Genomic DNA, 18,634 nt, shown 5'->3' with positions numbered 1-18,634 from the left:
CTATGTATTTTTATTTTTTTTAAATGTTGATGAGTTACAAAATGCCAGACCTTCCCTTCCACCTAATACCTTCTCTTTTTTCCCCTCTCCCCATTCATCCCTCCTTTCTCTATTCACGTATGTCATCTTCTACTTTATTACTGACATCCCACACCCTCAACACGTCTAACATTATCTGGTCTTGCACTTCATACAAATGATAAAATTGTGTACTTCATGGGATCTCCAAGAATTATGTGATATTCAGAGACCTATGCAAACTGTACCTTTACCTTTTTTTTGAACTTTTCATTGTCTTTTTTTAGTGAAAATCAATACAAAACTAATTACCCTCCTCCCAACCAACCAACAACACCCCCCCCCGGCTATTTGCCAGTGTCATTCAGAATATTGCTTACCTGATTTTATTTTAAGACCATTTCATTAAAATGAAAAATCCAAGCTACCTACATTTTTACTTCCATATATAGCTTAACTTTAATTTAGTGGTGTGGACAGATAAACCAGTAAATATTTTTACGCTCACTTCTGGCACTCCATAGTAGTCTGAGACAATGAAATAAAATTTGTAGGCATAGATTGGAGATCTTGCATGTACATTGCCCCATTTGTGAGGCTAATTTTTGATCTATTAATGTAACATTGGAATATTCCAACCATAGACACCTTATGAGCCAGCTTCTTTGGGACATACAGCAGGGCAAATTTTTGCATACATTTAGGCCTCACCCTGTTTTGAAAGGGTCTCCTACAGACTAGGAGTGAGGCACTTCCTTGGGCAGGGAAAATAACCTCTCTTGCCTTCTCTCCTTCTTTACGGATCATCTACATGGAGACATCCAAGAAAATTAATCCAAACTAACTCAAGGTGTAAATTTAAAGTGGATTAGTTAAACAGCATTAAATCCCCATGTGGACACTGTTGTTCAGAGTTGATGGCCTTAATTTGGTTCCTCTTAATTCACTTTGGAAGTGAATTAAACTAAACTGAACGAAGGCCACTTTAAATCTGAATGAGGATGTTCATACAGTCTTTAATGCAGTTTATCTAATCCGTTTCAAATTCACACCTTTCGGTACTTTAGATTAATTTTCCTGGATGTCCCCATCTAGACAAGCTCTTAGTGACATAGTGGATTTATATATGTCAAAAATAGTATTTTAGGGCCTATGTTTTTTTTTTTGTTTTGTTTTGTTTTTTAAACTTCCACAATTGGACTTTGGAAAATCCCTATGTGCCTAAATACCTTTAAAAATCTGGCCCTGGGTAACTGTTGGAAATCTTTCGTTTGGAGATGTGGAGAGAGCATGAAGGTATCTTGCTGTAAATTTGTTTTGTTTACATGGAAATTGAAAGCCAGATGTAGTGCTCAGGTTGTATTTGTGATTTAATAAAATCAAATATGTGTAATAGGTAAACACAGTTGCACTTAATTACAAAACTTTCAATTACTTTTGACAAGGCCAGATTTTGGAAACTGAGAACACTTCCAATTTTCACTCTTTTAAAACAAGTGAGACCCTCTTTTTTTCAGCTACTTTTAGTTTTGTTTAGGGCTCTAATTATTTCTGGTGTGCTTCTGCATCCCATCCCAGATCTAGTTATCATGGAGTTTTTTATGGCCACAACTCTTTTTTTTTTTCTTTGTGTTACAGACTGAAAACAGGAAAGGCTGGACTTTCCTGCTCATAAAACAATACTTCCAATAAATTAACTGAGCCGCAATCTGCCTTCTCAGAATACCATCCTTTTGAAAGGAAGGAAACTGCTTACTGAGAGCATTTTGAATTTGCTTTGATTTTATTGGAGTAATCTTTACTTTGTAATAAAGCTGTTTCCCAAAGGAATGTTTAGTGAGGACAAGACTCATGACTATTTGTTTTTGCTGTCTCAATATTTGATACACTGCAGGAACAAACAGTATATTTACATGTGATCTCTGTAGATGTGTATTGTCCCAGCATCAACAAATCAGAAAATGTTGAAGATTAACACTCTTGTAGTGTTGATTGGACTACACTTCTAGAAAGTAGAGTTTTTTTCAACCTGTTCCATAGCAATGGAGCTAGCTATATTCTGTTTCTTTAAATATATGCCCTGCATTTCTCTCAAAGTATTTTGAACTCTAATTTTTCTCTCAATCTGTAGTATAAAGTTGTTAATGTTTGTTTCAAATGCATGTTCAACTCTATTATTCTCATTGTTATATTGGTGTCTCTGGTATGAGAATTGGTTTTAAAAACTTAAACTTAAAAACTAAGGATGGAATGTGTTGGAACAGCCTCAACGTTCACAATATTGAAAGGTAAATGTACACGTAAACATTTTTGAACCAGAGAGCTCTCTACCGGAGCTATTTTTAAATTAACTTTATATTTTGGGCTTCTTTGTTTGAGTGATGGGGGGGAGAGGGAGAGAGGGAGAAGTTGTATCATCTTTTAATGGGAAGAAACATAAGTGCTAGGCGCACTAGCAATCTAGATTTTTTTTTTTTTTTTTTCCCCAATGCTAATTTTTTTTTTTCTTCTCCCTCTCCTTCTAGCTGGTCAGCCTGTTGCTGATTGGAATTGCAGCATGGGGCATAGGCTTTGGCCTCATTTCTAGTTTCCGAGTCGTTGGCGTGGCAATTGCAGTGGGGATCTTTCTGTTCCTTATTGCTTTGGTTGGATTAATTGGTGCAGTCAAGCACCATCAGGTGTTACTCTTCTTTGTATCCTTTGATTGGGAATTTACAAACACAAGTTGTGGTGGTGGGTTCTCTTTGGAGTTTTTTTTTTTTTTTTTTTTTTTTTTTTTTTTTGGGGAGGGGGGTTTGGTATTAGAGCAATGTCTAGTCATGGATCAGGACCCCCATTGTGCTAGGTGCTGTACAAACACAGAACAAAAAGATGCTAGAACACTTTCCCAATTTTTGTGCCACCACATTAGCCCAAATTAGAGTTGAGCATGTGAGACACTTTCTCAGGGTGCCCTGGATTAAGAGTCACCTTGTTACCATCCTGCTTCAGCAAGAGGAAGACTTACTGATCCTTAACTGGATGTAAATTCCCTAACCTCACTAACCACCCAAACAATTTCCACAGGACTCTGTTTTGCAGGTTAACAATAGACATATCCAAGTCCCACTAAAAACATCTTCCAGTAGTGGCCAGCCCCTCTAACTGGACACCCACAGAAATTACCAAGTTTGCTGTCTCCAAGGGAACCGTGTGTACACAGCTTGTCTGATGCAACTCAGGAGCAGGTGCTTGATAACATCACAGCACTGAGATATATTTATAGTGAAAACAATCTTAAGTTTATCATCAAAAGCCACAACCGAAGAATGAGTAAGGCTAACAGGTGGAAACAGAAATGGTTACATATAAAACAAAAAGTATGACATTATCCTTAGTATCTAACCTTAACTTTAAAAGCCAAAATCCTTGTCTAAAGCAGTTCTTCACCAAAGCAATCTCTCAGCATCACCAACCAACATGGCTAGGATCCCGCTGTCATTTTTGCTTCTTAAGTGAAGGATAAAAATGGTGCCAACTTGCTGGCTTCTTATATCTCCCAAATCCACTGTTTTTTGTCCCTAGAGTCAGGATGATGCCTGTGGTTTATTCCCTTGTGTGCTGGCTCCATATTGCTTTCTCATCCTCCTGCTGATGTCATTTGTCCACCAACTTCCGTTGTGTTGGCTTACAATGGTTACTTTATATGTGAACCAAGGCAGACAGATGAATCTTTGTCTAGCAAAATCTGTCTGTCAGCCCTGCATGGGACACAGAATATAATTTAGTACGTACATATGTACATACGTACATACATACATCTTATATATCATCCATCCATACACTTCACGATGATTAATAGGACAAACTTTTATTTGGTGCCTCACTTAATCCTTTTTGGATGTATACTATGAAAGCATAGGTGTTAGGTGTAGTGAGTTTGTCAGGCTTGATAGTAGTTGCTGTTACAGTTCTGTGAACTCTTTACCAGATGGGCCACAGCATGAACTTTATCTAATTTTTGGACTTTGTCACGTGCCATGTTGCATCTGTTGGCACTATGTAAGTAGTCTGTGGTGATGCCTTTCATAGTTAAATCTGCATCATTGTATTTAGCTTTCATTCTGGGATGGGGGTAGAGATACTCCAACTTTATTTTTCATTAGTAGACTGCACCCAAAAATTAGTGACTTGGCTAATACAGTAGTTCAGTTTCTGGAAGTATACAAATTTGTCATTGAACTACAGCAAACTAATTAAAAATTATATGCCTGATTTTCAAAACTTGCATCTTCAATATTTAAAAAGGATTTTTTTTCCTTTCAGAATGATGTTTTTAAAAAAACAGATTTAAGAAAACAGGATAAGTAAGACTTTGTATCGTAATAGTATCTCTCCTGTTTGTTTTATGCAGGTTCAGGTTACATTCTGTAATAAGGTGAGACTGAGTCATTGAAGGAAAAAGAATGTTTGAACAAAGGGTGCTGCCTGCCCACTAAGACTGCCTGGAAAATTAACTGCTTTGTGCACAGAAAATTTGTCATTTAAATCCTTGCTAATTTTGAGTCTGGGATTAGCAATGGGAGTATGGAACTTCCCATTTCTCAATCTCTGACTTAATTCCAGCTAAGGTCTAGTGGGTGAACCTGTGAGCTGTCTGATCAGAATGATCACAGATAGTCCTCTGCATCACAAAAATTATTGCTGATTGAAAATTGCACCCTTGTTAACAATGTTAGCAGATAAATGTTCTCTTGGGCAGGGACTTTCTTCTTAGTTTTGTCTGTAAAGCACCTAGCACGATGGTGTCCTGATCATTCGTCAGGTTTCCCGGTGCTGCTATAATACAAATAAATAGATTAAATAGGCATGAAAAGGCAAATCGACATTCCTTGTTTTGGCTTAATATTTTTCCATTCTGTTCAATGTATTGCAGCAGAGTTAGCTGTCACTATTTTCTCTCCAAACATGCATCTTTTTATCAGTTTAAAATATTTTTCTTTAGACAACCTTTTAGGTCACTGCTTTAGTACATAGCAGTCCATAGATCATACAGTGGATATTCAGCCTTCTACAGCTCTGCTCTTACACCTCTGTTAAACCACTAAGAAAGATATTTCTTTACTGCTTTACCATTGCAGTGGTGATTTCACAGACTAGTCTCCAGTTAGCTTTCACCTTATCAAAATTAACTCAGTTTTTCAGAGATTGAGTGCAGAAAAATCTGTTGTATTCTGCCCCAATCCTTTTTTCCTTCTTTTTAAAAAAAAAAAAAAAAAAAAAAAAAGGCATAGCACGTGCTGGATGCAAGAATGTCCCTTGAGAGGCTATTTATCCTACAAATAGAGCAGTTGGCTGATTAGTTATAGTGCTTTATATAACAGTTAAATGAATTCTATGTTGTGTGCAAGTCTGGCAAGCAAGAGAGATTGCGGTGTGGTGGCTAGCCCCCACAGGTGGGTTTTAAAAACAGACCGAACTATGGATTCATATAAAATGGATTCAGTAAAAATGTGTGAAGTCTAGCCTAGTCCCTAGTCACCTAGATGGGTGAGGGGAGAAGGACAAAGAGGGGGAGGTGGATTTTATCCCTCAGAAATTTTGTTTCTTACCCATTTCTTAATGGGTATATGGCATTGTATCAATTTCTCTAGAGCACACAAGTCTTGCAGACCTTTGGGCTTCTGGGCACTGCTGCAGCTACAGTAAAGTTCTGGAGCTTCTGTGCTGCAGATGCCTATAGGAAACCCTTGGGAAAATGTAAGTGTTCTGGTGTGGATAAAGTGAATAAATGGTATGGAAGCCCAGGTGAAACTATTGCATTGAATCTGCTGTTTATATATAGCCATGTTTTGCTACACAAACAATTGTAAAAGTGACTAACTTTTTTCAGCTGTGTACAGGCCTGAACATAATCAAACCACCAAAAGCACTTGAACACACATACAAGAGATACTTGATACAAGAAAGATATATCCTGAGGATCAACTTGTTTTATGTTCATGGTTTCAGGGCCGCAGCTCTGCTCCAGTAAACATTAAGCATTCAAACTAAGTTCTATGGGTTCTCCTGCTGTTAAAAACTTAGAAACAGACTTTGTTTATAACTTAGTCTCCTTTAATTGTAAAATCTACTCTGCTTTGGAAAATATTGTAGTCTAAAGATTCGTTGAGGAAGATAAGTGTGGCAAGTTAGAGCTATTATTCCATCACAAAGAGGCCATTCTGGTAATACCTTAAAGTACAGCAAGAGTGAACTTTAAGCAGCTTGTGTAGTTGCGGGAAATACCAAAATAAAATGTTAATTTGGTACTTGAATCAAATCCCAGATTCAGTCCTTGTAAACTTTTAATATGAAGGAAATAAAGACTTTTTATTAGATCTTTAAAATTGTGTGACTTGTAGGAAACAAATACAAAGCATTGTAAATAGATTGGTTTTTACTTAAATCATAATGCGTTGTCTGGTTGGGCTTTTACTTTTTTTTGGCTATGCACTTATACATTCCAAAAGATGCCAAGCCCTCCCATTTAGATGTTCAATAGTTTTTATATTCTTAAGCACCATTTAAGTACATACCTGACTCTGCATGTAACTGTTGAGCATATGCTTTGCATGCCCAAAATTCCTATGAAAATGTAACCTTAACTGTTTTTCTTCAGTACATGATTATTCTCTTGCTAGTGTTCATTGTCCAGTTTTCAGTCTCCTGTGCTTGTTTGGCATTGAACAAAGAACAGCAGGTAAGAAATTTCTTCTGTATTTTCCGTTGAACAAAAATAGTTCTGAGCTATCTACAACAGACCATGTACAGCTGCCTTGACAACTTGATCAAACTATAATGTACATAGAATATTGATTGTATATATCTATAAAGGATGATGGAGACCTTCTTCTCATGTTTTATTAAGCTAAGGACTCTTGCAAAGGTAATACTGGGTGTCAGATTCCTAGGAGGAAATGCATGTGGTTCAGTATATTGCTTTTCAATGGTTTATATTTTGCCTTACTTCCTGGTTAGGTTTCTGGTCCCAGGTATGTCAGTTATGTGATGTGAAGTTCAGCAACTTGGAGCAAGCTGAACAAATAAGCAGTAATCTAAATTTAATATAACAAAGCAGACTAACACTGAATTGCTGATGTGTGGAAGCTCAGTGACTGCTTTAGTTGTAAAGATGATTTGCATATATGAAAATAGACCAAACCTTCTCCATATAAGGTGAATAATCCAAACAACCATGGCTATAGGTATGTTCAGTTCAGTCCATTAAGCATGTAAACCCTCTTTGCTTTTAAAATACATTTCCTCCCTCTTTCCAAAATAGTCAGATCATTAACCCCCCTGCTTAGTGACTGTCTAGTAGTACCCTGGCATATGGAACCAGGCCCGTCCCCTGGGCATGCAGTCTGCCTCTAAGAGCCAATCTTCTTTTGTTTACGTTTACACCCTGCTTAAACTGTTAGACTTCACAAAACTGGGCCATCTTTAAAAAATGATCTCCTTTATTAAACTTTACTTCCATAGCCCAGCTTCATAATCCAGTGCGGTTCACACATCAGTGGATAAGATGTTTTCTGGCATAGATAAGAATAGTCATACTAGGTCAGACCAGTGGTCCATCTAGCCTAGTATCCTGTACTCCGAAAGTAGCTAATGCCAGGTGCTTTAGAGGGAATGAATAGAACAGGTAATCAAGTGATCCATCCTGTCGGTCATTCCCAGCCTCTGGCAAACAGTGTTTGCAGGAATTACTGATGACCATGATCACAACCCCCAACATGGAAAAAAGGGGGGGGGGAACCAACTGGGGTAGTTGTTATGGGCAAAAGAGGAGCATGTAGCAGGGCTTTGATTGCTGGCTCTGTGTGAGGTTGTTGCCTGATTTTTGGGTGTTTAATAATTTGAATGGGGTTATAGGCTTGCCAATTGATCTGTTTAGAAGATAATGAGGTTTTTGTTCTGGAATCAGGCCATAGAAGGGTTTCACAAGGTCCCCAGGGTGCATGACAGGAATTTTTACACTGATAACCGAATATGTATAATTTTACAGACTTTTATTGAGATAACGTAGAATGATAGACAAATCACTAGAGGAAATGAATAATCAAATGGATAATGATTAGAATGTCTTGTTTTAAGGCACATATGATGTATATTTTATACTGTATGCTTTGGAATAATATACTTACCCCCTTCCCTGGTTGAGAGGGATGTCCGGTTTCTCCCCTCTTGAGTGGAGGGGTGGAGAGCTGGGCAGTGCTAGAGAGCGAAGAGCTGTAAGGCTCAGGAAGACAAAACCTGTAATTAATACTGAGTATCCTAAAACCAAAAGATCCTAACAAACACCAAAGAGGCTCAAAAGGAGAAGTAGCTGGTGATCACACCCCAGTAACATGGTTTGTCATTTTTATACCCTGAACAATATGGGTCCTCCTAAGTCCAAACTTGGCTTTTTCACCCCCAAATTATTAGGGTACACTTATTCTATAGGCTGGCAGGTTCATGTGTATTATTGACACGTCTTTTTTTCAGATGGTTTGCTCATCTTTCCTTTGTTTTTGGCTGTTTTTGTGGGTTTTGTGGTGTACTTGTGAAGTTTATTTGGGGCATAAACTGGGCAGTCTTCCCAGCTTGATGCCTCCTGACTTATCTAGGGTAAAGGTTATGACCATATATGCATCTTATTCTTTAACCCATCATTACTTATCTGGGCCAAAGGTCCCCAAACACATGTATGCTAACTACCCTAGCTTTTCTACAGGATGTGGCCTGTAGGTTTCTTGTGTTACAGCTATAATACTTTAATATAAATCTATGACTCTCTTATAATAAAACAAATACTTACATTTATAAGGAAAAGTATACATAAGCAAGCAGGCTAGTTCTATAGGCTGCAAGGTGAAGGTAGGAAAGGTATCCCCTTTATTCTCTTCTCCACCTTTGCTCCCACCTTGTCTGAAAGCTTTTCCTCTTTAATTCATAGATTCCAAGGCCAGAAGAGAGCCCTGTGATCATCTAGTTTGACCTTCTATAAGGCACAGGCCATATAACTTCCCCAAAAATGATTCCTAGAGCATCTCTCTTAGAAAAATATCCAAACTTGATTTAAAAATTGTCAGTGATGGAGAATCCACCACAACCCTTGGTAAATTGTTCCAAAAGTTAATTACTCTCACTGTTAAAAAAACATTTACACCTTTATTTCTAATCTGAATTCATCTAGCTTCAACTTCCCTCCATTGGATCATGTTAACCTTTCTCTGCTAGATTGAATAACCCATTATTAAATATTTGTTCTCCAGGTAGGTACTTATAGACTGTAATCAAGACACCCCTTAATCTTCTCTTTGATAAGCTAAATAGATTAAGCTCCTTGAGTCTATCACTGTAAGGCAAGTTTTTGAATCCTTTTATCATTCTCATGGCTTTTCTCTAAACCCTCTCCAATTTATCAACATCCTTCTTGAATTGTGGGCAGCAGAACTGGACATAGTATTCCAGCAGCAGTCACACCAGTGCCAAATAGAGGTAAAATAACCTCTCTACTCCTACTCGAGATTCCCCTGTTTTATGCATCCCAGGATCGCATGAGCTCTTTTGGCCACAGCATCACTCTGGGAACACATGTTCCACTTATCCACTACAACCTCCAAATCCTTTTCAGTCACTGCTTCCCAGAACTGTAAGTACAGCCTACATTCTTTGTTCCTAGCTGAATACCTTTACATTTAGCCATATTAGAATGTGTAGTTTGCTTGTGCCCAGTTTACCAAGCGATCTAGATCAGCGACATGTCCTCTTCATTATTTACCGCTCCACCAATTTTTGTTTCATCTGCAAACTTTATCAGTGATTTTGTATTTTCTTCCAGGTCATTATAAAACTGCTAAATAGCATAGGGCCAACAACTGATCCTAGCAGGACTTCACTGGAAACAAACCAATTCAATGACCATTCCCTGTTTATAGTTCTATTTTGAGACCTTTGTTAGCCTGTTTTTAATCCATTTCATATATGCTATGTTAATCAAGAAAAGGTATCAGGTTAGTTTGACAAGATCTATTTTCCATAAACGAATGTTCATGAACATGGATTATATTACTCTCTTTTAGTTCTTTATTAATCAAGTCCTGTCTCAGCCACTCCATTTTCTGGCCTGGGATTGATGTCCGACTGACTTTTAATTACTTTGGTCAGACTGTTTAGCCACTTTTTAAAAATTGGCATAACATTAGCTTTCTTCCGAAACTTCCCCAGAGCCCCCAGCCACCCCAGGCTACTGAGCAGCTTGCTGCTGCTGTAACCATTGCAGCTTCTGGCTAACTTCCTGCTGTGGAGGGACAAAAGTGTCTCTGCTAGGCCCCAGCCCCAACAAACTTGCTAACTGAATTTAGCATGTTTTACTCTACACTGGATTTTATGGGGCATCTTTCAGTTAGTGCCTCTTAACCTTTAACATTAGTTTCTGAAACAAATAAAACGAAGGAGCAGCATGTTTGGACCCATCAGCAGCAGGGAGTGCACAAGGGCTTGGTAACTAGATGATCTGCCACCCACAGTGTTTGGACCTAGTAAAACCAATGTTTCACTAAAATCTGACTGATGAGATGCCTGCTGGTGATTCAACTGCAGATCTGAAAAAAAAGGGTGGAGATAATCCATTAGGAGTGTGACCCACATGTACTGGATATTTTTCTCGCTTTAGATATTTGGGCTATTTGTCCATCATACTCATGACATTGGTATGTTGCTTGTTTTAGACTGTAAGTATATCAGAGTGGGGGTTGTCTGTGGGTATCCAAAAAACAAGGATAGCATTTATTAAATGATGTGTGTGTTAACTTGTGCCTTGTAGAGCCAACTTCTAGAGGTTGGATGGAACAACACAAATAGTGCTAGACAAGATATTGAGAGGAATCTAAACTGTTGTGGTTTCAGAAACGTCAATTCAAATGAAACCTGCTCTGCTGTAAGTAGATTACTGAATTAAACCTTGTTACTTTCACTCATTCTTTTCTGCAGAAGTGGGCAACCATATTGCCATTGCTTGGCAGCTTAAGTATATCACACTTAGAGGAATAATGTCTCGTTTCAAAAATCATTATCAAATACAAATTGTCTTGTGTATCAATTCATTTTATGATACTTGCCTCCTTTGTTAAGCACTTTGAGATCTCCTGATTTAAAAACTGCGACACTGGAGTTAGGTATTATTACTTACTAATATTTTTTTTAAAATGCCGGTCTGTGGGCAAAACTAGGCCATCTAAAAAACTAGGTACCTCCAGCTAGCTTCACATACTCATTTAAAAAATGAACCACAATCTAAAAGCTCTAATTTCTTTCTTCCAGGCTTGCTTTAAAAACGATCAGTGTTCAACATGTGCACCTATAATAGAAGAGTATTCAGGAATGGTATTGAGATTTGTAGGGGGCATAGGACTCTTCTTCAGTTTCACTGAGGTGAGTGTATATTAGCATAATTGTTTCCAAAAGGAAGTCTTAGGTGCTAGGAATCTACCACAGAAATCTCTAACATTATTATTCAACATGATTTGACTTTTTCTGGCTAGCAACACTCAAATAGAGTGGATAGCAAACAGAAACTGCCAAGAGGCAGGGTTGTAGATAATCAGCACTGGTGGTTTCCCAAATCTCTAACCTTTAGTATGTATTATAGCCACACCTTTCAGGTTATATTGTTAATACAGTGGGTAAATGGTTAAGCAATAATTGTAGATATTGACGTGGTGGTATGGAAGTATGTGACAAGTATATGCCAACCCCACACATATTGTTATATGCAAGTTTTCCCCCTTGTTGCTAGAATGAATTCTCTCACAGGATATGTCCTACCACTAGGAACAAGGGAACTTGTTGGGTTTTCTTGTGACTTTAGTGCCAGTGCAAACACATCCTGAACTTGCATTTGGAAATATTTATCAAGACACTACAGGAAAATATTCTAATCTCTAAAGCAGATGGGGGGATAAAAGCCCTGCTAAGTGTCTGTCGTCTTTTATTTTGCAGATTTTGGGAGTTTGGCTGACCTATAGATACAGGAACCAAAAAGATTCTCGTGCAAACCCTAGTGCATTTCTTTGATTGGAAAATTTCTCAAGGACTGCATCTCTTTTCCAGTTTAAAATATGAATTCTCTATCAATCAGCACTTCTGCACACTAAGGATCTGAAAGAAAATGATTTTCCTAAGCATAGATGCTTGTCATCTTTGGTTTCCCATCTTCACCTCTAAGGTTCTTTATCTTGAAATAGATTGGTCTATTCTGTAGCTGAACAGAATCTGAACACTTCTGAGATGGTTAAATAAGTGTTAGATCCTAACAATTGCTGCAGTCTACTGTTTCCAACATACTATTTTGACATTACCACTTTCTTGTGGGTTTTTTGGTTTTGATGTACAAAAAGCCACAATATACTTTCCCATTAAAATTATGCATCTGTATGTTGAATGCCTGGAGCTACATGGGCCAGTTGGAATGTAGGGTAATTTTCTGTTGAATCACTGTTTCCCATTCTGCTGTGTGGGTTAAAAAAAATGAATAGAGAACATCTGAAATATTTAAACTTATCAACTCTTTATTTTGTTTAGTTTCTTTAGGTAAATTCAAGATCATGAATATAAACATATGTTAAATGACTCCTGTAGTCTTTTAGTTTTTGGCAGCTTTACCGTTGTATTAAAAAGAATAAAAACATTTTTTTCATCTGTGTATCTAAGCAATTGTGGAAAACCATGAAAATTAACCTATTCAGACTAATTTTAAATGAACCTTTTAAAAAAAAAAAAAAAAAAAAAAAAAAAACTTGATAGGTGAATAACTGTGGTACTTACACAACATCAGAACTGGTAATCTATTTTGGTAGAGTAACAAATTTTTGATTTGATGCCCAAATATTTCTTATAAAATGATTTTTTCTGGTAATTTAAATTCATTGCTGTAGTAACTTATAAAAGTGTGATACTGACATTCATCCTCAAAGGTGACCCATTTTCCTCTTTTAGTATTTATCTAAAATACTTGATTTGAAATGTCAGTGTAAAAATATCATTGTGGCATTTTCAGTAGTTTGTTTAAAATTAAAGAGAGTTAAAATTGTGCTTGTGCTTGAATGCTCTCTAAAACTTCAGAGGAAGGCACTGTCCTTAACCAAGTTGTTCATATGCTAAAATAAATACATTTATAGACCGCTGATATACTACACTGCAGACACAGTTCACTGGACTATCAGAAGATCTAATCTTTGAGGTGCATAATGTTTTTAATATGCACTCTGAGTTATGATTAAATGTTGTCATCTTCAGTGAAGGATTTGAATGGAGTAGTGGCTACCCCTCATGGCTGAAATTCCTCCTTTTCTCCTTGTATGATAAGAAACATGAAACTGGGATGATACCCAAAAACAATATTTAGGAGAGCAGGTACAGAAGAGTGCAGGTAGCATAGGTGGGAGAGTATGAGGAAACAAGTGTAATGTGGGTTGGTGTGGGATTTTGAAGGGCCTTCACTGAATAGGAGATAACTGAACTAGTACAGTAAGCAGGTACTCAGATAGATATAAAGGTGATAAGAGCCATAGAGGCGTCTGTATGCTCAGTTTTCCTAAAACTGAGATAGTATAAGGACGTCAAGGTGGAGATTTGAGGCTGGACAGATGAGGGAGGTGTTAAGAACTTCATGTAAAGAGCTGCAGAGAAGAAGTCATTTGCAGTATACAACAAGGTTTTTATTTGTTCTAAAAAACCCAGAACTGTGCTACATATACCTGAACCCTATCTGACGTTTTATCTGTTAGCTCGGAGGGGGGATGTATGTGCATACTTAAAGGAAGACTTTTCTCTTTTCACATATTTTAGCATGAATATAGTTGCTGGGAGTGTGAAGGCTACAATAAAATTATGGAGCTGCTCCACTTTGATTCTGCTTTTTAAAATTCTTTCTTCAGTGTACTGTAGGTGTCCTAAGAGACTAGCAATTTGTCACCTCAAGACTTTATCACAAGACTTGCAGTATGCAGTGGTTTATTTTGTGGGGTTTTTATAGAAGCTCCTGGATTCCTGTAATTAATTACATGAGAATCTATCTTCATTTTTTAAATTTTTTTTTTTTAATCTAGCCCTGGAGGTTGTGGAGGAAAGTCTGAAAATGTGATTGGCGTGCACCCTAAAGTCTCAGAAACCAAAAGGGAAATAAATTCAAAACTTCATTATTTCTTAAAATTGGCTTAAATAGTGCAATTGTGTGTTTGGGGACAGGATACAACCTGTGATGTTTTTAAACGCTTGGGATTGGCAATACTGCTCTTAGAGGACACTCACACATCACTGGAGAGTTGAGAAGTATAGATGATGATGATGCTATGAGAACTGGGGGAATGAAGAGTTATGATGCCAATGTTTGGAAGGAGTGACTGACTCTTGAAAGTAGAATGAAGTGTATGTTGCAACTCCAGTCATTTTGTGTGTGGTTTAAACTACATACAAATACTCTAACTTACTACTTCACTTCAGTGCCCAAATTTTCAAAAGTAAACAGTGATTTTGTTTTTCAAGTGCTCCAACTTGACACCTACAGCTTGACTTCTTTCAGGGTGAGGAACATCTATAAACACATTTCAAATTAATCATTTCTCCAGCACCTCTGAAAAATTGGGCCCAAGGTGCCTCCAGAGGGTTGCCCACATTTCAAAACCACTCTTGAAATTTTGGCCCTGTGTGTGCTGGAGACACTTGGATTCCACAGCCATAACTATAGTATAAATACTTAGATTAAAAGTGGATATCCTGATATTTAGGAGGTTACTGTACTTGATCACAAGTTATTAGCTTATGTTCTCATTTAGAATGTGTAACTTGAAGAACACTAAACTCCGTCAAAACAAACATTAACTATTCAACAGATAGATAGATATATAAAGTAATCAACACTGTCATTCTGGCTGTCTCTCTCCTCTCTTCACACGTACTTGTTATAAAAACCGGCCTTTTTCTGGCAGAACCCAGGAGCAATCTTTGCCCTCTGTTGAATGCACGCGTGTCAGCAAGCATATTCCTGTTTGAGCGAAGCGGATTAAGACAGTTCTGATATAGAAAGCTTTTTTTTCCTGTCATACTTTCTGAAACACTTTCCCAGCTCTCACTTACTCTGTAGAGTACAACAGATGCTTCTTTTTCAGCTGAGACCCTTTCTCCTGGGAAACATATTGCCTCAGGGAAGAACAGAAGGGATTTTCTGCAGGGTGCAACTTTCACCTTGCAATTGGTGGATTCTTTTTAAACTGACGCATGGTCCATGCCAGTCTTGTCCTTCTTTCTCCTTTCACAGCTTCTGGACCACCAAAGCACTTTTTAATGTGTTGTCTGTGCTAGATTCCCTTTTGTAACAGAGGTTCTCCTATGGGTGGTATTCAGTGGCCTACCATAAGGCCCTGTAGTCAGTGATATAGCTGCCTTCTGTTTTGATGTGAAGTTCCTATCCCACGTGCTTCAGCAAGGCTGTTTCCACACCTGAACATAAGTGTCTTTCCCCATCTCATTTGATTCATCTCATTGTGGCTTGCTGGCAAGCAGTTTGGGATCCCCAAACACATGAGTAGTTTGCCCCCTCCTTCTCTGATGCCTCTTCCTCCTCCTTTCACTTATGTGATCCTAGAGTTGTAGATTAAAGAGAATCCTTTAAGAGCTGATGAGGAACCTACTTTGGTTCAGATCTCAGCGGTATAGCCTATGCACACCTATTTTTAGCTGCAGGCTTTCACTCCTTAGCTCTTACCTCTTGATACTCATGGCCATTAACTGCCAATTTACGGATCTACCTTGGAACTAGTAGTGTCCAAAAGTAGTGTCACCCACCCTCACAACTACTTGCAAACTATCAGCAGTGGTACCTCCAGATCTGAGTCTATAGAAAGACTTTAGAAGGAACATCTAGTACCGTGGCTGGTTAAGTGAGCAGTTATTCTCCTGTTTCATTTGAGGTCTTATTTCTACTTCTGTAGATAAAATGAGTAGCAGATCGGCTCTAGACTGCATCCAACGTGGAGCACTGAGTTCCTTGTAAATCAGGCTCCTCCTTTTGTCATAAAGCTTTTGACCACTTAAAAGAACAAAATCAAATGTGCAAAGAAACTATTAAACAGTTATCACTGCTTAAAGCAACCATTCTCAAGCAGGGGTATAGAATCATAGAAGATTAGGGTTGAAAGGGACCTCAGGAGGTCATCTAGTCCAACCTTCTGCTCAAAGCAGGACTAACCTCAGCTAAATCATCCCAGCCAGGGCTTTGTCAAGCCGCAGCATAAAAACTTCTAAAGATGGAGATTCCACCACCTTCCTAGGTAACCCATTCCAGTGCTTCACCACCCTCCTAATGAAAAACTTTTTCCTAATATCCAACCTAGACTTCCCCCACTGCAACTTGAGACCACTGCTCCTTGTTCTGTCATCTACTATCATTGAGAACAACCTAGTTCCATCCTTCCTGGAACCCCCTTTCAGGTAGTTAAAGGCTGTATCCAATCCCCCCTCATTTTTCTCATTTGCAGACTAAACAAGCCTAGTTCCCTCAGCCTCTCCTCATAAGTCTTGTGCTCCAGCCCTCTAATCCATTTTTGTTGCCCTCTGCTGGACTCTCTCCAACTTGTCCACATTCATTTTGTAGTGGGGGGTGTAAAACTGGACACAGTACTCCAAATGTTGCCTCACTAATGCCGAAGAGAGGGGAATAAGGTCTGCCAGGATGTAAATCAACTTATCTAGATATTTGACTAGTTTTACAACAGGCTATAAAAAAGCACTAGCGAAGTCAGTACAAACTAAAATTTCATACAGACAATGACTTGTTTATACTACTCAATGTACTTATATTTCAGTGTATATTATAATACTTGTACTCCAATTCCATTATTTTATAAATATATAGTAGAATTGAGAAAATAAGCAATTTTTCAGTGACACTTCTGTATTTTTAATAAGGGCTGATTTTGTAAGCAAGTAGTTTAAGTGAGATGAAAGTGGGGGGGGGGTATTCAAGGCACATCAGACTCCTGAAAAGGGTACGGTAGTCTGGAAAGGTTGAGCACCAGTGGCTTTAAAGATTTGTGGGAGTTTGTGTTCCCCTGAAAACAAAAAATGGCCACCTGTAGAAACATCTTAATATAGCTTTACCCTCCCATATCAGTTAGTCATAGCCTCCCCTATAAGTAAGTTGAAGACACCTCCACTATGTACAAAATCATCACTCATACTTACTGGGGGAAGTATCATGTAGCTCCGTGGTGCACATGTGCTTTGAGTTGCTGAGGTGGAAGTTAACTCTACTACAATAGAAAATCTTAAGAGTAACATGGTAGATAGCATACTACCATGCATGCCAGAAAAGTATGGGAATTATCTATACAAAAGTGGAGTTTATCAAACAAAAGTGTCGTAGGGGAGGGACACATTGAAGAGAGTATCATCACTGGATATTTTGCTTTCACGGCCTTGTACAGGTAATGGAGCACTCCACTGGAGCTGTGACTTCAGGCCAGTCACCAAACTACTGTGAGGGTATCAAACAATTGGATTCCATGTGCTTTATGCTTCTAGAATCTGAATCAGTCCAATCTGCCCATCTTGGTGCTTCTTGGCTCTAGATAATGCTTGGTCTTGCCTTGAATGCAGAGGACTGGACTAGAAGACTTCTTCAGGTCCCAGCCAGTCCTACAATTCTATGTTACTTCAAACTCCCTACTGAGAGCTGAGACCTTACAGTCCAACCTCTTTCTCCAGTACTGACCCTTCAGTCTCTCTCCCGTGTAGCTTAAACATACATTCTTCCAGAACTCTGAGTGCACAGGGTTTACTAGTTAACCTCTTCAAGGTACATGGGAGATGTAGCAACACAGACTTTCTACAGGACTCTAAACCACCAGTGCTCTTTACTTAATCACATGAGAAATATATACAAACCCCAAAACCCTTACATATATTTTCCCTGCCTTGGTTTCCTCATATTCTTTGGGTTGGAGTCAGAGTCCTCTGGAGCTGCGTGGGCTCCTTCTGAATAGTGCATGGCTTTTCTTCTGAAACATGAAGCCTTCTCTGACCTTGGCTGGTGAGTTCTCCTACACAAAGTTTTATTTCCCAGTGAATCCCTCTAGTTTTATATACTCCTCCAACACCACCTGCTTCCTTTGTTCTCCTGCTGGTAATTTTATATTCCCCAAATGCCAGCCCCTTTCAGACAAGCTGAAGGAGATGGCATCTCCCAGCTCCACCTACTCCCCTTAGCATACCTATTGTTTGGTCAAAGTATAGTCATGAAGGTTAAAAATGTCTCCATTGTACCTAGTCTGGCAGAGACCTGCTTGAAGTCTTCTTTGCAATGATGGATACATATAGGCATTCCATGAAACAATTTTCATAACTAACTAAAATTCATAGTTGTACACAGGTCCCAAGTGTCACAGATTGGTGTTCCTTTTATTATAGAGTCTGCATATAAACTTTCTGAAGACAGGTAAATAATTCATGTTTACTATTAGCAAGTATTTCTTGTACTATTTTTGAATTTTAAGGAATAGATCTAGTAATAAACTTCTGGGGTTTAGTATTATGAACTAAAATGTACTAG

The 18,634-nt window shown here is 38.2% G+C and overlaps 1 protein-coding gene across 1 annotated transcript in view; it reads left to right on the top strand.

Moving 5' to 3' along the window:
- TSPAN13 (tetraspanin 13) overlaps positions 1 to 13,117 on the top strand; it is a 30,820-nt gene extending 17,703 nt beyond the window's left edge. Inside the window, exons 2-6 of the mRNA XM_067562111.1 lie at positions 2,544 to 2,711; positions 6,659 to 6,739; positions 10,853 to 10,966; positions 11,350 to 11,460; positions 12,028 to 13,117. Coding sequence (XP_067418212.1) covers positions 2,544 to 2,711; positions 6,659 to 6,739; positions 10,853 to 10,966; positions 11,350 to 11,460; positions 12,028 to 12,102 — 549 coding nt within the window. The 3' untranslated portion in view covers positions 12,103 to 13,117. The remainder of the gene's footprint in view (positions 1 to 2,543; positions 2,712 to 6,658; positions 6,740 to 10,852; positions 10,967 to 11,349; positions 11,461 to 12,027) is intronic.
- The last annotated feature ends 5,517 nt before the right edge of the window (positions 13,118 to 18,634 follow it).

Source organism: Emydura macquarii, unplaced genomic scaffold (assembly GCF_026122565.2).
Source record: "Emydura macquarii macquarii isolate MOO-44397 ecotype Brisbane River unplaced genomic scaffold, CSIRO-AGI_Emac_v2 contig_2422, whole genome shotgun sequence".
Lineage (NCBI taxonomy): Eukaryota > Metazoa > Chordata > Testudines > Chelidae > Emydura > Emydura macquarii.
Note: the sequence above shows the minus strand (reverse complement) of the source record. Positions and strands in the feature narration are given on the sequence as shown.